The sequence below is a fragment of the Centropristis striata genome, chromosome 4 (genome assembly GCF_030273125.1).
Source record: "Centropristis striata isolate RG_2023a ecotype Rhode Island chromosome 4, C.striata_1.0, whole genome shotgun sequence".
Lineage (NCBI taxonomy): Eukaryota > Metazoa > Chordata > Actinopteri > Perciformes > Serranidae > Centropristis > Centropristis striata.
In genome coordinates, this window is record NC_081520.1 from 42,155,548 (window position 1) to 42,175,753 (window position 20,206).

The following is a 20,206-nucleotide window of genomic DNA, read 5'->3' on the forward strand; positions in this document are numbered from 1 at the left end:
GTATAGCTGCTGATTAGTGAAATATAAATAAACTCCCTCAGGTTTTTCCTTTCCTGCAAAGCAAAAGAGAGAATGACGACAAGTAAATGTCAGCAGTATAGTCCACACACACACACACACACACACACACACACACACACACACACAGAGAAATCGTGCAGAGCTGTGTGTATAAATAGAGCAGAGGTAGGTGTTGGGGTCTGAAGGACAAGTGGAATTCTAATAGATGCCAAAGGACAAGCCTATGGAGACACCCAGCATCTATATTTGATTAGTGTCTCAATCCTCCTCTCTTCTCCTACGTGTAGGTGTACATCAGCACTTTTCTGTATTTTGATGAAAACCTATTGTTATGTACAAATGTGTGTCAGGAACTTTGAATAGTGCTGGCTCTGTCCTCAGCACAAGGACATCTGTGAACTGATGGATATCTGAGAAGTGCTTAGCCAAACCCCCCTGGGTCTGAACACAAGCCGTCATCATTCTAGCCTTACAGCTGTTCATTTAAGAAAAGTGCAAACATGCAATAATTTCGTCTGCCTTTTGTTATATTTCTGTGTGATAAGCATCAAAAAGTGTTTTTCAGCTCGTGGTTGAATAGACGACACCAGTTTATGGTCTTCTCGTCAGTGTGAGTTCATTTTAGTTATTTTTTACAGATTGCCACCATTGTAGTTTTATTCAATATGGTATTGTTACCGTTGAGTGCTGCAACTAGCAATTATTATCGTTAATCTGTCGATTTTTTTTTTTTCAAGTAGCCAATTTTCCAATTTTCTGTAGTAAGAAGCAGAGGTGCAAGAAAATATCGATATTATTATTATATGTTGTGATACTGTGTCAATTCTCAAAAAGACTATCACTTTTCTCAATAAATGATTTATTTGGTGTGCAATGTCAGAAAACAATCTTCCAAATTCCAAGTTGACGTTGTGATAGTGTTTGTTTGTTTTTTTCGATCAAATTTTCACCTTCACCAGATGATTTCAGCTTTTTTTGTTGTTGTTTGACTGATCCATTATTTGCCTACTCGCTTCAGCTCTACACTGATCAATAAACTAATGTCACCTATTATAATCTGAGTCCTGGTTCTGAATGGGCCTATCATTCTTGCTATATAATGCCTTGTCCTGCACCAAACAATCAATAATACATTTTGCCTGCTCTAACAGACAGAGGCTCATCTGTGCGGTGTAAACGTTGACCCTGCAACTTGGTGACATAGCTCCATTTGTTTGGCGCCCACCCCTCCTTTCTGACCTTTTCAGCCAATAGGAAGAGAGTGTGCAGGTCTCTAAAGGAGACTTGGGAAGAGGAGACTCGTGGGAAGTCGTCTTTGCTCGGTAACCTGGCAGGAATGTGTAATATTTATTCAGAATTATCATTTGTTTTCTTGCAGCACTAGTAAAGGCGTGGGATTTTGCCTTGTTGTTGCTAGCTGTTGGTAATAATAGACTTACTGGAGGTGGAGTATGAGAAAGTATCCACAGGATAGTGTGTGTGTGTGTGTGTGTGTGTGTGTGTGTGTGTGTGTGTGTGTGTGCTGAGATCTCAACAGGAAAACAGCAGCTTCTCTCAGTAACATCATGTTCCAGCGTGTATAGCCTCTAATCACGGCTGAAGAGATGCTTTACAGAGAAAAACCTCTTTGAAATGGAGCTCTAGAAATGAGTTTGGGAAGAAAAAGGTGACACTATAAATGAATTTCTGTTGTTGGCCAGACCTGTAAATCCCTATATCTGAGCTTGTGGCGGTCACTCATGGCTCCTTCTGGTTTTATACTCTATCTGTTATTAGTTCCCACAGGATGGAAGTAATGAAAGGACTTGTGCTTAGCAAAAAAAAAAAAGAAATCATCATTATTCCGTGGAAGGCAGCTGTATGAAAAAAGCATATAAATAAAGCTTGAGTGTGCATGTGTGTGTGTTTTAATCAGTCTCACACCTCCAAGAAATTTGGAAGCTGATCTGAGGAGGAAGAGATTCTCATTCCTCGTTCTCTTCCTCTCCATCTTTTTTCTTCCTGCTCGTTTTTCTCACCTGAGTGCACATCTAAAATGGTTTTATCACCTTTGCTCTCTTCCTCTCACCTTCTCATTTCATTTTTTTTTGCTCCCATCACTCTCTTCTGTGGTGTTTATGGCCTGTGCTGATTTATGTCAGTGTGAGTTATTCTAATTGCCACCCCTCCGCTCTGTGAGACAGAATGTGACGTGTGGAGCACCCAGGCCAAATGTAATAACTGTTTCTGTCTGTGACACAAACGCATGAATACTGGCAGACGCATGCGCACACAGAGCCAGGCTGTTCCTCTGCAGTGCTGCTGCTACCATGTAGATATTACCAAGAAATGACAGGGCTGCATGCTTAACGACCAGCACTACATTTCTACTGTGGCGGCTCAGTGTGAGTGTTATTTACTGCCATGCTGGAGATGTGTGAGCATCAGCGCCTCTGCACCTTTCCACTTAACATTTCCCATGATCTTTTTTTCTTTTTTTGCTGTGTAAGTGGCAGCAGTGTTCTTCCAGCTTTCAGGTGAATAAAGAACAAAACAATACTTTTACTCTCTAGTGTTTGAGTCGTCCTGATGTGGCTCATTTTTTACTTCTACCTTTTCTGATTTCTTTGTATCTGTGAGCATTGATGCAATGTCGGTGTTTCTTTTATTTGTGATTTTAGCGACCTGCTCTCTTCTGCTCACTACTTTGGTCAACATGGGTGGTATTTTTTTTTACTGGAAGAAACATTATGTGTGGGGATTGTATGAGGGACCGTATGGGCCATAATTTATTCTTCCCTCCCACATACACAAAAAATACCTCTCACATGCACACATTTTTCATTCTTTGTGAATGTGAGAGGTAAAATGTTGTATGCGAGAGGTAGAAGTGTGCATGTGAGAGATAAAAGTGTGCATGTGAGAGATAAAAGTGTGCATGTGAGAGGTAAAAGTGTGCATGTGAGAGGTGCAAGTGTGAATGTGAGAGGTGCAAGTGTGTATGTGAGAGGTGCAAGTGTGTATGTGAGAGGTGCAAGTGTGTATGTGAGAGGTACAAGTGTGTATGTGAGAGCTAAAAGTGTGCATGTGAGAGGTTAAAGTGTGCATGTGAGAGGTAAAATTGCGTATGTGAGAGGTAAAAGTGTGCATGTGAGAGCTAAAAGTGTGCATGTGAGAGGTAAGTGTGCATGTGAGAGGTAAGTGTGCATGTGAGAGGTAAAAGTGTGCATGTGAGAGAAAAAAGTGTGCATGTGAGAGAAAAAAAGTGTGCATGTGAGAGGTAAAAGTGTGCATGTGAGAGGTGCAAGTGTGAATGTGAGAGGTGCAAGTGTGCATGTGAGAGGTAAAAGTGTGTATGTGAGAGGTGCAAGTGTGTATGTGAGAGGTGCAAGTGTGTATGTGAGAGGTGCAAGTGTGTATGTGAGAGGTACAAGTGTGTATGTGAGAGGTACAAGTGTGTATGTGAGAGGTACAAGTGTGTATGTGAGAGCTAAAAGTGTGCATGTGAGAGGTTAAAGTGTGCATGTGAGAGGTAAAATTGCGTATGTGAGAGGTAAAAGTGTGCATGTGAGAGCTAAAAGTGTGCATGTGAGAGGTAAGTGTGCATGTGAGAGGTAAGTGTGCATGTGAGAGGTAAAAGTGTGCATGTGAGAGGTTAAAGTGTGCATGTGAGAGGTTAAAGTGTGCATGTGAGAGGTTAAAGTGTGCATGTGAGAGGTTAAATTGTGCATGTGAGAGGTTAAAGTGTGCATGTGAGAGGTAGACTTGGCTACGATTGGCTCCAGCCACCATCAACTCAAGGTTGGATAAGCAGTTTTGGATAATGAATAATTAAATGAATGAACCAACATTAGGTGTACAGAAACATGCATTTTTTCTCTCTAGCCCCCTTTCACCCAACTGTCTCTCTTTGGTGATGCAAATAAGGTTTAAAATAATTATCGGATAAACATAAAAGTAAAGAAATAAAACAAACTATAATAAAATATGAAATAAACATTGATGACAGTAGCAAAAATGATAAGATACATACAAAAAGATAAAATGTGAATAAAATAGGTTGGAGAGGTTTACATCAAATAATCAGTGTTCCAAACAAGCATGGGTTGTTTTTTTGAATGCACTTTATGAATACATTTGACTTGACTTAATATAGAAGGAAAACAAAGTTTAAAAACCCCGTTGCTCATACGTGGTAGTTCACCACAAAACACTGCAACACTCTGCAGTGTGTAAAGCTGTCAGAACACAGCACAGCCAAGCAGACTAGTGAAAGTGTTCATTTCATGTTAAAGTGCTCATTTTCTTGTGAAATGTATTACTTAAAAGATAAACTGTGCTGTTGTGTTTTACTTCTGAGGCTAGCAATTAAATCTGCACCTAGCTAGGTCATTGATTCTGCAGCGCAGCTTAAGATTTTGAGATGCAGTTAAAAGCTCTAGAAAAAAGCTTGAGTTAATGTTTTGTCAGAGAAAAAACAAATTTGAATTACTGAGCTTCTCAGGTAATGTTGGAAATTACTTGTACATTTCTTTGCTCATTCATTATCCTTAACTGCATGTCCAAACTCGGGTCACGGGTTAGAGCCAGTCCAGCTGGACTCGTCTCCAGACTGTCACAGAGCAGACACATCAGGTGTGTTCCCATCAGGTACTTTCCCTCCAGTGAGCCGCTAGGAGTGTGGTTTGGCAGAGAGGATCCGCCCAGCTTCACCTGTTAACGGCTCAGGTAGCAACTCAGAAAGTACCTGCCTCAGGCCATTCATTTGCAGACTGGAAGCTGAGGGGTTAACACAGACCTGGGCATTGGGCGGCCCGCGGGCCACATCCGGCCCGTTGGCTATCCTTGTCTGGCCCGCGTGAGGTTACCCAGAAACTAGAAATTAATACAACCGCAGTGCTTTTATTTTGAAGGCGATTTACGTATCTGAGTTACCCGAGTTACCTCGGTACCTTGTGAATCCACCGTAAGAGCTAACAAACATTAGCATTAGCACTTGAGCAAACAAGTACTTTTACTTAGTTAAGACAACAAATATAGCCACTAATATATATGACAGAAGAAAATAAACTTTAACAAACCTTGTGTCCTGTCAGCCACTATAGAAACATTTTTCATACTTTATATCAACTTTATATGAGTTGCGGCGCACTCGTTATTATTTACCATTCATTTTTCATTTAACCATTCCACCTGTTATTTCCTGTCACAACCTTACAAAATTAAAGCATCCGTTTCACACTGGACAGCACCTTTTAGAAAATAAAAGCATCACAACATTGTATTTTTTCTAGGTGTTTTACAAACATAACATGTATTCCTATCAGTAGCAGCTCAAAACCAGATAATTTACTGTATTTTATAAAGTGATTAAATTAATATTGAGCAGAATTTAGTTCAGAATTTTGGTCCGGCCTCAGCAACCTTTGTGGTATTGGTTATGTGGCCCTTTGGGAGAATTAATTGCCCACCCCTGGGTTAACATCTTCCGCTCTGCTGACTGCAGCTGGGAGAGACTGCTGCAGGAGGACTGGGCCGCTTTTGAGTGCTTCGGGATAGTGCGTGCTACTCGTTAAGAGAAGTAGGAACGAGTCTCCAAAAGCCTTCAATAACACCAGAAGAAGTCACTAGAATTGTCGCTAGTCTTTTTAAAAAAAGAGTTGCTAGAGGGGTCTGAATAGTCGCTAAGTATCACGACAACGCCGCTAAGTTGGCAAATGTTGGTTAGCCGCTACAAAGTACCTGTATGGGAGTAGACTTACTAGTGGGCGTAGCTAAAACAAAACTCGGTGGAAACATGCCTATAGAGACAGACAACCATTCACACTCTCATTAATAATAATAATAATTCATTTTATTTAATAGGGGGCCTTTCAAGGCACTCAAGGTCGCCTTACAACATCATACATATACAATCTAAACAAATCAGAATATTTACAAATACATGTAAATACATGTCATTCACTACTATGGGCAATTTAGAGTCACCAATTAAACCTAAGCTGCATGTATTTGGACTTCAAGAGGAAGCAGAAGGACCCAGAGAGAATCCAGTCTGACACGGGGAGAACATGCAAACTCCACACAGAAAAGCCAGATTCAAACCCATGACCCTCCTGCTGTGGCCCTGTACATATCTTGACACTTTGAGAAGAAAGTTCAGGGATCCCTATTACAATATCAGTGTATGATTTTTTTTTTTTAAACCTTTTTTTAACTTCAATATCAATATTGGCATCATCAGCAAATATCCAGTATCGCTGAGGGTGTAACACAAGCAGCTGGAACCGCTGCACACTGCAGCAGTTCTATGAATCATGTCCTGGCTAACAGAGCCACAGAGGGAAATGATGCTGAGCTTCCTTTCTATAAACTAAACATCAGTCTATTATAGAGTCGGTGTCCAGGCCGACAGGCTGCTCGTACTACGAGGTGACGCTGCAGGAAGCTATGGATCAACCAGACGGCCTCTTTCTAATAGACTGTTTAGGTTTATATGAGTTTTCACCTCCTCTAATGGACCCGGCTGTCACGGGAAGGACACACGGGGAGATCTCACTCCTACTGGTGTGTGTTGCAAGTGGAGAGGCAGACTGATGGCAGCGAGTCGTTCACTGCCTGAATGCGAATCAACTCTGTAATAGTTCCTTCACTTTATGAGTAAAGAGGGGCAGGATCTGTCTCTGTTTGTGTGTCTGAGTATGTACCTGTCCGTGTGTGTGTGTGTGTGTGTGTGTGTGTGTGTGTGTGTTAGACGGTCACCTTTGCTGTAAAATCTGCTTTATTGGCAACTGAATGAGCCAACAACCCGTGGTCTGTTGTCCTCGGGGGCAGGTCTTTGTAAGTTAACGCAACTTTTAGGGGACTTTGAATGAGACGTGTGCCGAGGTGGGACAGATGTTCAGCCAATCGGAGGCTTTGGCAGCCGTAACCATGGTTACCAGATGTTCTTATCATCCCAGTCTTGCACCTCTCGTTCTTTCACAGTCACCGAGAGAGAGAAAAGAGCCGAGGCTGACTCTGTTTAGCCAAGAGGCAATATTTCATGTCGAGCTCTCTCTCTCTCTCTCTCTCTCGCTGAAGGCTGAAGGCACTGAAGCATTTCCTGCCACTTTTAATGGACTTCTATTCAACTTTCCAGTCCTGATCCACTTTTATAGCTCTGCTTTTTTGCCTCTGAAATCCTCATTCACTTTACAGAAGTCATTTATGTCCTCTTTACACTGTCAGCCACGCAGCACAGTGTTGGCCATTACACACACCCTCTGAGACATGACTGGTGTCTGAATGTTGCTCACAGTGGTTTATTTTTGAATGTTTCTCCAGCTAATGTACTGATGTGTGTGTGTGTGTGTGTGTGTGTGTTGGCAGCTGAAGGAGATTTGAGGTCCACCGTACTACCGTTGCTCCATCCCTGAGCCCATCTGTGCTCAGAATGTTTGTTGTGGTTTTGGGTGAGATTTAAGAGCTGGGAGAGCGAAATAGTTTTGGGATGCCTGGGTGAAATCTGTGTGTCTGGGCGCAGGGGGGTGTTTTCAAGGCCACACAAACATTTCCAATCTGGCTCCGGGCTCACACGGCACAGGAAGCAAATTACTGAGCTGCAATTCTCCCTCTTACAATCCTCTTTCTCTAAACTAGTGAAACTAATCTACAAATTGTTTCTGCTCCTGTTTGAGGACTATTCTAGAATTAGGTCAATAGAAATGAGTAAGTGATGCGGCTCCACTGCTGTCATGAAAATGACACTTGATGTTGAAGAAAATGCTTATTTATTGCTTCTTTTTCTTTTCTTTTCAAGTGATAATGCACATTGTTGAGCTTTTTAAACAGATATTTGTTTATGAGTACAGCTTTGTACTCCCAACACAACTTAAATCTGACAAAACAGATTAAAAAATAATAAATATTAGATTAAAAAAAATGTTTATGTATTTGCCTGGTAGATTTCTTGAATATAATAAAAATAAGACTTTCTAATAAACAAAATAAAAAACCTATTAAGAATAATATGACAAAACAATCCTAATCTAACTTGAGCTTTTTTCTGGAGCTTTAACCACATCTCACATTTGTCTTCAGCAGGGTTTTTATGTTTTTGTTTTACGATTTTTCAAAAAAAAAACAACTAAAAAAACAACAATAGGACCTACTTGGAGAGTACAAACTTTCACAAATGCCCTGACTTATATTGTAAAAGAAGTGAAAACTAATGTATGTATCCACCCCATGATTCAGATCTGCTCCAACATGTAATGGGTTCTTCATCGGCTCATGCTGAAGCCTTTAACCAAGTTTAATTATAATTGGGCTTTTTTTATTATAAACTGTAGTTTTCCCACAATCCTGCTGATGAACAGACAAACCAACAAACCAAACTGGAAACCTAACCTCCCTGGTGGAGGTAACACATTTATCCTTAGCAGTTTGCTCAATTATTACAGAATTAAACATGTTCAAATTTAAAATATTCTTTGAATTTTTAGGACTTTATGGTCCATCTCTTTTGACTTAAACGCTTCAAAACATTCACTAAAGGGACTTGGTTTCTGTTTTCAATGTTGAGAATTTAGTTTCAGACTTTCAAATGACGAGTGTGTTCAAGAGCACCGAACCCCGCTGTTGTTTTCCTGCATTCACATTCCTCTCTAGTACAAACGAGGGGGTTTCTATTTATGTTACAGTGACAACATTGTACACACACACACACACACACACACACACACACACACACAATCCCACTTACAACACGTACTTGCCGTAGTCTTGACACATACAAAGCTCAGGTGTGAGATAATTAAATGAGGCCGCTGAGCTCTGCAATGTCGTCCTGAGGAGAAACATCTCCACCTCTGCAGCAGCATGTGTTTCTTTTTGCCCTCTACATTATCAGTATAATACTGTATGTTTGTTCTCTGGTTAATTTCTGCCAAAGACAAATAATAATGTGCTTCCTGTCCAGTGGTGGTTCTACACAGGGGCCTCCAGGGGCCACTGCCCCTGTGAAGAAGCCTTTGGCCCCTGCTGTGGCCCCTGTGTCAAATTAATAATAAAATGATCAATTTATAACAATGAACAATGGAACAATTCTAACCTTTTTTTGTTCAAACAATATCTAATTGTACACAAAAGGAACCCAGAATGTGTACATTGTATAATAGTTTAATTGTGCAATAATATATATATATATATATATATATATATATATATATATATATATGTCATTCTGACTGTACTGCACTTTCAAAATAAAAAAAGTGATTGTGCACAAAAATGAGAAATGTCCTTGTCATACAAAAAAAACTGTTATTGTTGGTGAGTCTCATTATTTAAATCAGTGTATTTGTATCTTCCAAATATACTTAAATGAGATGTTTAAATAAGCTAAAATAAAGATTTTGAATGCTTAAATATCATCTTTGCCATTTTTTCATGTGCTAATGTGCCCCTCTGATTAAACACTGGCCCCTCCTTGGCCCATACTGGTCTAGAACCACCACTGTTCCTGCCGGTAGCATTAAGCACATAACATTGCTGACTATTCTGGTGGTAGAAAATTGGAATATAGTCTCCTCAAAGATCAACCAAGTGATTATAATTTCTAACTTGTGAATTGGAAATCAAAACAACAAAGAGAAATATTTTGAAAAGTGTTCTTTCTCACCTCCAGTATCTACTGTTTCTCTGTATTGCACAGCTTTGATGGTTTTCTGTCACTTATCTCAGTCTTTAAACTGGAGGGACTGTCTCTCTTTCTCTTTCTTTAATGATGTGCCTGAGTGATGCTAATGAATAGTTCTTACACTCCTCTTCAGTCGCTCCCCCCTCCGCTCCCTTTCTTCTTCTTCACTCCATCTGCCTGCTTGATCTGTCAGAGAGACCGCAGAAAGAGACTTTGCTACTTCGCTTATGAAACTCCCTCAGGGTGATTTCTAAAGGAAAACTCGGATGACTTTCCTCATTTCTGCCGGCCTGGTGATGTGATGGATGGAAGTGTTTAAAAGGCCCGACTATTTCTGTTGGGCCGTCCGTTTGAGTGGCTCCCAGTCAGCAGTCAGCAGGGATATTGTTTGGGTAGATGATAGAGAGTGTGTTGGTGGCCCTGTTGAGATTGGGAGGTGAGTGTGTGTGTGTGTTTGAGTAGGTTTGTGTACTTGCATTCAAGCCTTTGTGCTTGCATGTGAAGTGTGGTGTGAAGGAGAGCCCAATGTGACGCTCTGCAGCCATGACTGATTGCACTCTGAGCTGGCTCTCCTGTGTTGGGACTGGGAGTCACAATGGCCCAATCCCAACGTCCCCACATGAGGCCTTAAGCCTGAACCCTAACACACTTAACTGACATCTCCTGCTTGAGGCTGCAAGGACCCGAGATGGTATAAATGGGAATGGGACAGTACAAAAGTGGGTTTTGGACTTTCTTATTATATTTTATTGGTGCTGGACCGATATATCAGTTAGCCAATTTTATCAGCCGATATTGGCCTGTCACAGATATATCGGCATCTGTGTAAATGCTGTAAGATATGTGCTAATGAAAACTTTGTTTTAGAGAATATAATGCAAAAAGATGCTTGGGTCATCTAGAAATTTTTAATCGCGCATTTTAATCGCATATAAATATTTGACCTGAGAACAGTGACAAGTAATTTTTTTCTCCTGGATTTTTAGTATACCATTGAATAATGACTGAATACATAAGCTTAAGCAACAAAAATATTGTTTATTTTTGTTCAAGTCCAACAGACCAGTGCAATTTTTTCCATTAAGTGTAAATAAGAAAAAAAAATAAGTGCCATTAAAATGCGTCAATTTTTTTAACCCGTTAATTTTTGCGTAATGAATTCATCTTAACACGTTAAAGTCCCGGCCCTAATATATATATGCAAAAGCCTGTTTTCATAATGGATGCTTTTATTTTGAAAGGGCGAAAAGACACTTCCTGTCTATCATAAAACTTCTTGGGGCGGCTGTGACTCAGTTGGCAGAGCAGTCGCCCACTGATCAGAAGGTTGGTGGTTCGATCCCCGACCATGACAGCCTACATGTCAAAGTATCCTTGAGCAAGATACTGAACCCCAAACTGATCCCGATGCTGTGTTCATCGGTGTGTGAATGAATTCCCAATGGTGGCAGGTGGCACCAGTGTGCCCTGGTAGCCTCTAACACCAGTATGAATGTGTGTGTGAACGGGTGAATGAGCGTAGTCTGTCGTGTAAAGCGCTTTGGATAAAATCGCTATTTAAGTGCAGTCCATTTAATTAATCTGAGATTATAATTAATTGATCATGGATTAATTATTCCCATCCCTAGTGTCGTCTCTCTCGGTAACTCTATGATGTCATTCAACACACACTGTCAGGTTTTGGCCATATGCTGCAATATAAAACACTGTTTTTTTACAAATGGCTCCCTGTTTCGTTTGGACTGCGCACTGGGATGCACATTCAAACATCCTGCTGTTGGTTTCACACTATTTCACTGATCAATGGCATAAAAGCACCAACGAAACCAGGGAAGCAGAAGTCTGCTAGGAAAACCATTGAATATATTTTTTAAAAACGGCTTTGCAGATATTTAATGAGAAAAGAAAATGTGCTCAACACATTCCTCAGCCCTCAAGGTTACACAATGTGCTGCTCACTGAATGTAGATATAACTTTTGTTTGTCTTGCTTTCACACCATGTTCATTTTCAGCATGTTTACTTTCTCTGAAAGTTAAGAGTTTCAGCTCTCGACCTCTGCTGCTTTGACTTCTCTCTGTCTCTTCCAGCTAGAATAACTCTGCCATTAAACAGAGTATTAATACTCCATGCATTCTGCTTCTTCTCTTCCTGCATTCCTCACTTGTGCTCTTATGCCAACCGCTAATCTCATCCCCCGTCTGCTTCCCTCCTGTATTACTATCCTTGATCCTCGCCATCTTGTCTTCATCCCCCTATCCCACAGTCTTCCTCCTCATCCATCCCTGCTATCCCTCCCTCATCCCCCCTTCCATCCTTTCATCCTCAGAGGCTGCAGCCAGGTGTTCGATGTGTCGATCTGGTTAGCCCGCAGGTTAGATTGTCCGATAATCAAGACTTAGCCTCTGCTTCCCGTTCTGTCGAGAGCTGAGACACACATGCAGTCAAGACTGATTGCAGTCAAACGGTCAGAAGGAATGCGCCCGGGAAAAAGGTTTTGTGACCCCAGTGCTTTGTGAAGAGCTGACAGGCAGATAATTGAACTACTCAGTAATTGGCACCACAATAACCCAAGCAGACAAAAGGCTTCTTGTTATATTTATGACCTTTGAACTCCGTTTATGACTCTGGCTTTCTGCATGGTAACCGCAGGATGAAGGTATGTCACTGGCTGTTGTCTTCACACTAGAGAAAGAAGTGTGTCAGAGAGATCCATGGTGATGTTGGACTGAACATCACTGTGGAAGCAGAGAGAAGGGACTTGGGGAAATGGAAAATTGGAAGGGTTTCACTGGATAACAAAGGGGGGGAGTGACAGAGTAAGGCTTCAAAAACATAGAAAAAAATATAACAAGAGAGTAGTAGATGAGTTGTTTTCAGAGAAGAAGTAGAGGAAGCAGGGTTATCTCAGTGCTTGGAAGTAATTTCCCAGAGCCAAGTGAGATATAGAAAGAGAGAGAGAGAGAGAGAAAGAGAGGAAGGTATAGATAGATAGAGAGCTAAATGGAGACAGTGTGTGAGCACTCGAGACATAAGTTCATCTATGGGCCTCTGTCATATGACCTCAATCATTATATCCAGCAGCAGGAAATTGCAAACCTTCTCTCTCCTGCAGTCCTGACGGCCTCATTCTGTTTTCTTAATGCACCGCTTTTTAATTACTGCAGACTATAGTAAGTGCAAACCATGTATGAAATATGAGCGTTATGAATGCTGCAGATCAGTGGCCAGTCAGCAGAATATTATCTGACATTTGTACTTGGAACTTTTTGAACTTTGTGACCTTGAACTGGCTTGTCTTCCCTGTTTTGGCGCTGAGCCAGGGGAGGGAGGCATTATTTGCTGTGAAACGCCAGTAGGGATGTGTGAGAAAAGGTTTAGTTGGTGTTATCCGTAGAGTAAAATGGATAGAGGTGAGGATAGAGTTTCTCTGGCTCAGCTCTATCCCACAGTGAGTGGGAGCTTGTGTGCGTTTGATTGCCGATGCACTTTTTCTTTCTTTATCTCTTTTTATCTCTGATTCATCTGCTTCGGCAAGGCAGAAAGGACAGTCAGGTTACTGCCACTGTAACCTGATGCATATGCCACTTGCCAAATACACTGAATGTGTTGAAGATATATACACGTTTTTTTGCAAAGGATTGGGAACAAAGTTACATTTTTCATATCAATAATGTTAATTGAGGCTCTCTGTTGGGAGCTGTTAACCCTTTATCAGGCGATGAACTATATTTGGTAACTTCAGTGGATATCAAAATGGGGTCGAGAAAAAAGTTGCAAATTTACTAGATTAAAGTGGCAAATCCACAAGAAAAAAAGTTGCAGATTTAAGAGATTTAAAGTGGCAAATCTGCACGAAAAAAGTTGCAGATTTACGAGATTTAAAGTGGCAAATCTGCACGAAAAAAGTTGCAGATTTACGAGATTTAAAGTGGTGAATCTGCGAGAAAAAAAGTTGCTTTTCCCCCCACTTTTTTCTCGTACTCTCGACTTTTTTTCCCACGCAGATTCACCACTTTAAATCTCTTAAATCTGCGACTTTTTTTCTTGTAGATCTGCCACTTTAATCTAGTAAATTCGCAACTTTTTTCTCTAAATAATTTTTATTTTGGATATCTGCTGAAGTTACCTAATACGGTTCTTCGCCTGATAAAGGGTTAAGTCAGACAGAATAACCCTCAGTCATAACATTACAGCCCCATTTTTTAACATGAAATAAATTGAAACCGAACCTATTATAAAGTGTATATCAGTGTGATGAGAACTACATTAAATAAGAGAAACAATCTTATTTTGGGAAAAGTTTATTTGACCTCTTTGAGTTTTTAGATTTGCTTTTTTTAAGTTGCACACAATTTTGAGTTAGCATTGATACGCTAATGGCTACTCTTGTAGCTGTAACAAGCAGCGCTGCTAGCATCAGTTAGCCGCTAGCATCAGTTAGCCGCTAGCTTTCGCTAATGACCGAATTTCCCCGCTTTCCCGCATTTCACAACAAAGAAATAAGAGTTATCAGAACTATTGTCCCTTGTTGTGAACCCCAACTTAAAGATATAAGTAACAACAACTCACCAACTTGTTTTTGAGCAGACAACTGGCTTCCTTTGTTGTGCTAACTTACATTATTGCCCTAAATGTCAATAATTTATATTTCCAAGTTTTACCAACTTAAATCACTGTTTTAGGCCAAAAAATACAAGTTGGCTTTTTTGCAGTGTAGATATGAAGGGCTCATTCCAAGCTAACAAGAACACAGTGATTCTTTGTTTCAGGTGATTATATAACATAATCATGAATAATTTCTGTCAATAGGTCCCCCTGAATACTAAACACTGCCTCATTAAAGGACTATTCCATTATCAAAATAACTGTTGATTTAATTTTCTTGTTGACATGATTCAGTTTAAAAAGAAAACCACTCATGTGTAGGTCAGAATATCTTTTTTTTTTTTTTTTGACCAAGCCCTCTAACTCTTCTTCTGTCTCCATTAACAGGCGGCTGCTGACTTTGCCAAGGCCCACCTGCCCGAGGCGCTCCGCCAGCAGCTGCTGACTTATGAACGTGAGAGAGAGCGAGACAGAGAAAAAGACAAGGAGAAAGATGAGAAGAAGGAGCGAGGCGGGCTGTCCTACCCCTCCATCCTGGAGCAGCAGATCCTCAACCTGGACAGAGAAATGCTGGACAAGCTCTCCGCCACTTACAATGAAGCAGGTATAGATTTGTTTTAATACAAACTGTAAAAAAAAATGTTTTACACACTATATACATCAAATCAGTGGGGTAATGCAGCTATTCTCAACCTTGGGGTCGGGACCCCAATTGGGGTCGCAAGATGATTTCTGGGGGTCAACAAATCATTTTGGAAGTCAGCTCTGTCTCCACTGTGTTAAAGTATTCATGTATTTTAGTCTTTTTGGTCATTTAATGTTTGTTTTTTTGGTCATTTTGTGGGTTTTTTAGTCATTTGTTGTCTTTTTTGGTCAATTTGTGTCTTTTTTTATCATTTTGTTTCCTTTTTTTGGTCATTTTCTGGGGTTTTTTAGTCATTTTTTGTCTTTTTTGGTCAATTTGTGTCTTTTTTTGGTCATTTTGTGTCTTTTTTTTGGTCATTTTGTGTCTTTTCGGGTCATTTTGTGTCTTTTTTTATCATTTTGTTTCCTTTTTTTGGTCATTTTGTGGGTTTTTTTTGGTCATTTTTTGTCTTTTTTTGTGAGTTTTCATCATTTTGTGTCTTTTTTTATCATTTTGTGGTCAATTTGTGTCTTTTTTTGGTCATTTTGTCTTTTTTGATCATTTTGTGTCTTTTCGGGTCATTTTCTGTCTTTTCAGGGCATTTTGTGTTTTTTTCTGGTCATTTTGTGTTTTTTTTTGATCATTTTGTTTCCTTTTTTGTTTGTTTTTTGTGTGATCTGAACTGTGCGTGTGAGATTCTGTTCAGTGAGCGGGGGTCACAGACAACATGCATGTTAAATTGGGGGTCGCGACTCAAAAAGGTTGAGAACTACTGGTGTGATGTAATTTAGTGCATTTACTCTAGTATTGTACTTAAGTATAATTTTTTTTTAGATATGTGTACTTAATTTGAGAATTTCTCTTTTATGTAACTTTTTACTTTTACTCCACTACATTTAGTTGGCCGCTTTAGTGACTTTAAGTTAGTAAATTTAAAGTGATCAGACATTTTTTTAAATTAAACCTCATAACAGTATATTAAGTAAAAAAATAAGCCTAAATGCTGCTTACATAAATGCATTCATACAAATAATCTAATAATATATTTGGAACAAAAAAAAAAAAAATCTGCACAACAAGCACTTTTACTTTTGATACTTTAAGTACATTTTGAAGCTGATCATGTTGTACTTCCACTGAAGTAGTTTTGAATGCAGGACTTTTACTTATTTCTCAGTGTTGTTTATATTATTTACTTTAAGTAAGAGATCTGAATACCACCACTGCAGGATATATTCAAGTGTTTGCATGCAAAAATATGGCTACTCTTGTAGCTGTAACAAGCAGCGCCGCTAGCATCAGTTAGCCGCTAGCTTTCGCTAATGATCGTATTTCACTGCTTTCCCGCATTTCCCAACAAAGAAATAAGAGTTATCAGAACTATTGTCCCTTGTTGTGAACCCCAACTTAAAGATATAAGTAACAACAACTCACCAACTTGTTTTTGAGCAGACAACTGGCTTCCTTTGTTGTGCTAACTTACATTATTGCCCTAAATGTCAATAATTTATATTTCCAAGTTTTACCAACTTAAATCACTGTTTTAGGCCAAAAAATACAAGTTGGCTTTTTTGCAGTGTAAATAAGAAGGGCTCATTCCAAGCTAACAAGAACACAGTATTATTTACTTTAAGTAAGAGATCTGAATACCACCACTGCATGATATATTCAAGTGTATGCATGCAAAAATATGGCTACTTTTGTAGCTGTAATAAGCAGCGCCGCTAGCATAAGTTAGCCACTAGCATCACTTAGCCGCTAGCTTTCGCTAATGACCGAATTTCACCGCTTTCCCGCATTTCACAACACCACTGAATACCACCACTGCATGATATATTCAAGTGTGCTTTGGTGTGTCTGGATACAACACTGGTTCATTAACTAGCAGTCATCTTAGTGTATGCATACAATATATCAACTTGAATGCGTGGCCACAATAGAGAGCAGAGGCCACATACAGATGGATTTAAACCATAAGTGCTGCTCATTACTGGGGACACAATAAGAAAGAAGCAGCAGTAAGTCCGGGGCGTTGTTCTTGTTCTTGAATGTCCCCTATAAAGCTGCACGCAAACTATTATTTTCTACTCTGACTGTTGTTGAACAGTGACTGTCAGCACCCTCAGGCCTTGCTTATTCAGCTGTTTAAATACAAGCTGATCTTCACAAGGCTTGTAGTAATTATCTCTGGAGAGATGCAGGGAGGGAGCGGTGACACCAGAGAGAGAGTGATGGATGGAAAGAGGTAGTGTAGGGGTCAGAGGGAAGGAGAACATGGTACCAGTAGGAGCTGTACAGTGGAGAGGGACGAGAGGGCGACAGGCGAAATGAACGGAGGACGATAAAGTGGGAAGACAGGAAAGGGACCAGCAGAAAGCGGGGGAGGAGACAGAACACTGGTACAAAGAGTGATGAAAAGGTTCAATCTGAATGAACCGAAACAAACCTTTGGGGAGAGAAGAAGAGAACAAAAAGTCCCCAAACAGACCAAACAGTGCAATATAGAGCCATTAGGACTTTATTCATCAACGTATGCACTGCAAAAAAAGCCAACTTGTATTTTTTGGCCTAAAACAGTGATTTAAGTTGGTAAAACTTGGAAATATAAATTATTGACATTTAGGGCAATAATGTAAGTTAGCACAACAAAGGAAGCCAGTTGTCTGCTCAAAAACAAGTTGGTGAGTTGTTGTTACTTATATCTTTAAGTTGGGGTTCACAACAAGGGACAATAGTTCTGATAACTCTTATTTCTTTGTTGGGAAATGCGGGAAAGCGGTGAAATTCGGTCATTAGCGAAAGCTAGCGGCTAACTGATGCTAGCGGCTAACTGATGCTAGCGGCGCTGCTTGTTACAGCTACAAGAGTAGCCATTAGCGTATCAATGCTAACTCAAAATTGTGGTTGCAACATTAGCTGACATTTCATAGCGGCGTTACAATCTTCAAATTGCAGAACTTAGCAAAAGTAAGGATTAAAAGTTATTACAATGTTAAATTATAAATTAGTACAACTTAAAGTTGAGTTGACAAAAATCTGAATTCAGAGTTGAGCAAACTCAAAAACAAAACTTAAAATATTTAGTTTAATTGTCCAACTTAAAATTTTATGGAAGTTTGTTGCCTTGAAATTTTGAGTTCACCCAACATTTCTTTTTTTTTGCAGTGTGTGTTCTGGAGTCCATGACAGCCTTGTTTTTAAGACTAAAACAAAGGAAAATAGGTTTATAACAGAGAGTCAGTAGGAGTAGAGGAGGAGCAGCAGAGTAATGAGTTTCATGTGGTTTCTCCTCCAGCCCTGTTCATTTAACATCTAGACTAAAGGGAGAAATTAGAGGAGGTCAAGAGCACCGACACTGGAGATGAATCTTTCTGTTTCTATGGCGGACACATTATTGGTTTATTGAACATGCAGGCAAGAGAGTTGAAATAGTGATTATGAAATGATTACATGGACTAACTGTTGTGACCTCCTGATGGAGCTCAGCGCTCCTGTGGGAATGTCACTTTTCCTTCCGGTGCCTCAGATTAAACTAACTCTCAGCTCAACTAGAAGCATATGTGAGTGTGTGTATATATATATATATATATATATATATGAGTATATATGGGAGGAATGAGAGAAAAATACAGAGTTACAGAGTCTGTAAAGGTATATTCCAGTTTCAAACAATCTGGCATTTAAAGCATTAAAGTTTTCCTCATCGTACATATAAATTATAGTAACCATCTTATGCTCACCAAGTTATTTGTTGAGATTCTGCGAACACAATGAAACTCTAAACAGAAGGGTTATTTACATTACTGATGCCTTGACTTTGATACCGGCTCCAGAAATAAACCTTTTTTTTCATACCCAATTTATAAAGTTACCTTACACATGACAGTATAAATCTTGAGTTTTATTTTTTTTTAGCTCCTTGGCGTTTTACACTCAGCAGTTTACCTCGTTCCCTTTTAATTGACTTTAGATCACCAGCTGCAACAACAGGACAGTTGTATTGTTATTGCTGATATAAAAAGTGATTTGGACTTAAAGATAACCCAGAATCTATTGGCCAACTGCTTACCTCTGCCATGGAGTCTTTTTTGGGGAAGGAAAAAAAACACCAAACCTTTTAAATCTCAGGTGGAGACTGCAGCATTGTCCTTTTCATTTTGATCAGTTAATGTTAATCTTAATGCATCAGGTTTTAATTCAGCTAGCTATCTATGGCCAAAAGCTAAACAAACACAAACAATATCTAATGTTATATAAATCCAAGTTTAAGTTCACACAGTACCTTTAACGATAACTCTAATTTAAGCAAACAGCCATGTAGTGATTAAACATGTTGGCTTCATGTTATCTTCAGCCTGCAGCTCTTCTGTATGGAGTTTGAATGTTCTCTCTGGTTCCTCCGGCTTCCCACAGTCCAAAAACATGCACTTAGGTTTAATTGGTGACTCTAAATTGCCCATAGGAGTGAATGAGAGCGTGATTGTCCGTCTCTATGTGTCAGACCTGCAATAGTCTGGCGAGCTGTCCAGGATAAATGCTGAAAGCAGGATGAATTTAGTCCATTCTTCTTATTGCAGCGTGTTCAATCAAATGTGTTGTGTTGCAGGTCTTGAAAACAATTCAACAAAACCAACGTGAGCCCTGTCTCTGGGTGTAACATCGTGTTTTCCCCTACAATGTGTAACAATAGCCAATCACCAGCATAATTGGATCTGGGCACAAGCTTGCTGCAGACTTCATCACTGAGACTGAAACTCCATAGTGTTGAAGCACTTTGTTGGTGTCATAAAAGTTTTGTAGTTCAGTAGCTAGTCCGACAGAGAAGGAGTCAAACGGGCCGGCTGAGCAGGTTGTGACTGAGGCTCCACAGACAGCTGACATGTGACTCACATTGTGCTTGGTGGAAGGTTATTGGTATGAAAAGAGCATTGAGAAGTCCTCACATCCTCTAGTCCAGCTATTCTCAACCTTGGGGTCGGGACCCCAATTGGGGTCTTGAGATGATTTCTGGGGGTCGCCAAATCATTTTGGAAGTCAGCTCTGTCTCCACTGTGTTAAAGTGTTCATGTGTTTTATTCCTCTGGTCATTTAATGTCTTTTATGGTCATTTTGTTTCCTTTTTTTGGTCATTTTCTGTCTTTTTTTTAAGACATTTTGTGTCTTTTTTTGGTCATTTTATGTCTTTTTTTAAGACATTTTGTCTTTTTTTTGGTAATTTTATGTCTTTTTTTGTGTCTTTTTTATCATTTTGTGGTCAATTTGTGTCTTTTTTTTTGGTCATTTTGTGTCTTT

At 39.7% G+C, this 20,206-nt stretch overlaps 1 protein-coding gene across 1 annotated transcript in view; it reads left to right on the top strand.

Moving 5' to 3' along the window:
- ppm1lb (protein phosphatase, Mg2+/Mn2+ dependent, 1Lb) overlaps window positions 1-20,206 on the top strand; it is a 66,175-nt gene that overhangs the window by 30,113 nt on the left and 15,856 nt on the right. Inside the window, exon 2 of the mRNA XM_059331331.1 lies at window positions 14,677-14,893. Coding sequence (XP_059187314.1) covers window positions 14,677-14,893 — 217 coding nt within the window. The remainder of the gene's footprint in view (window positions 1-14,676; window positions 14,894-20,206) is intronic.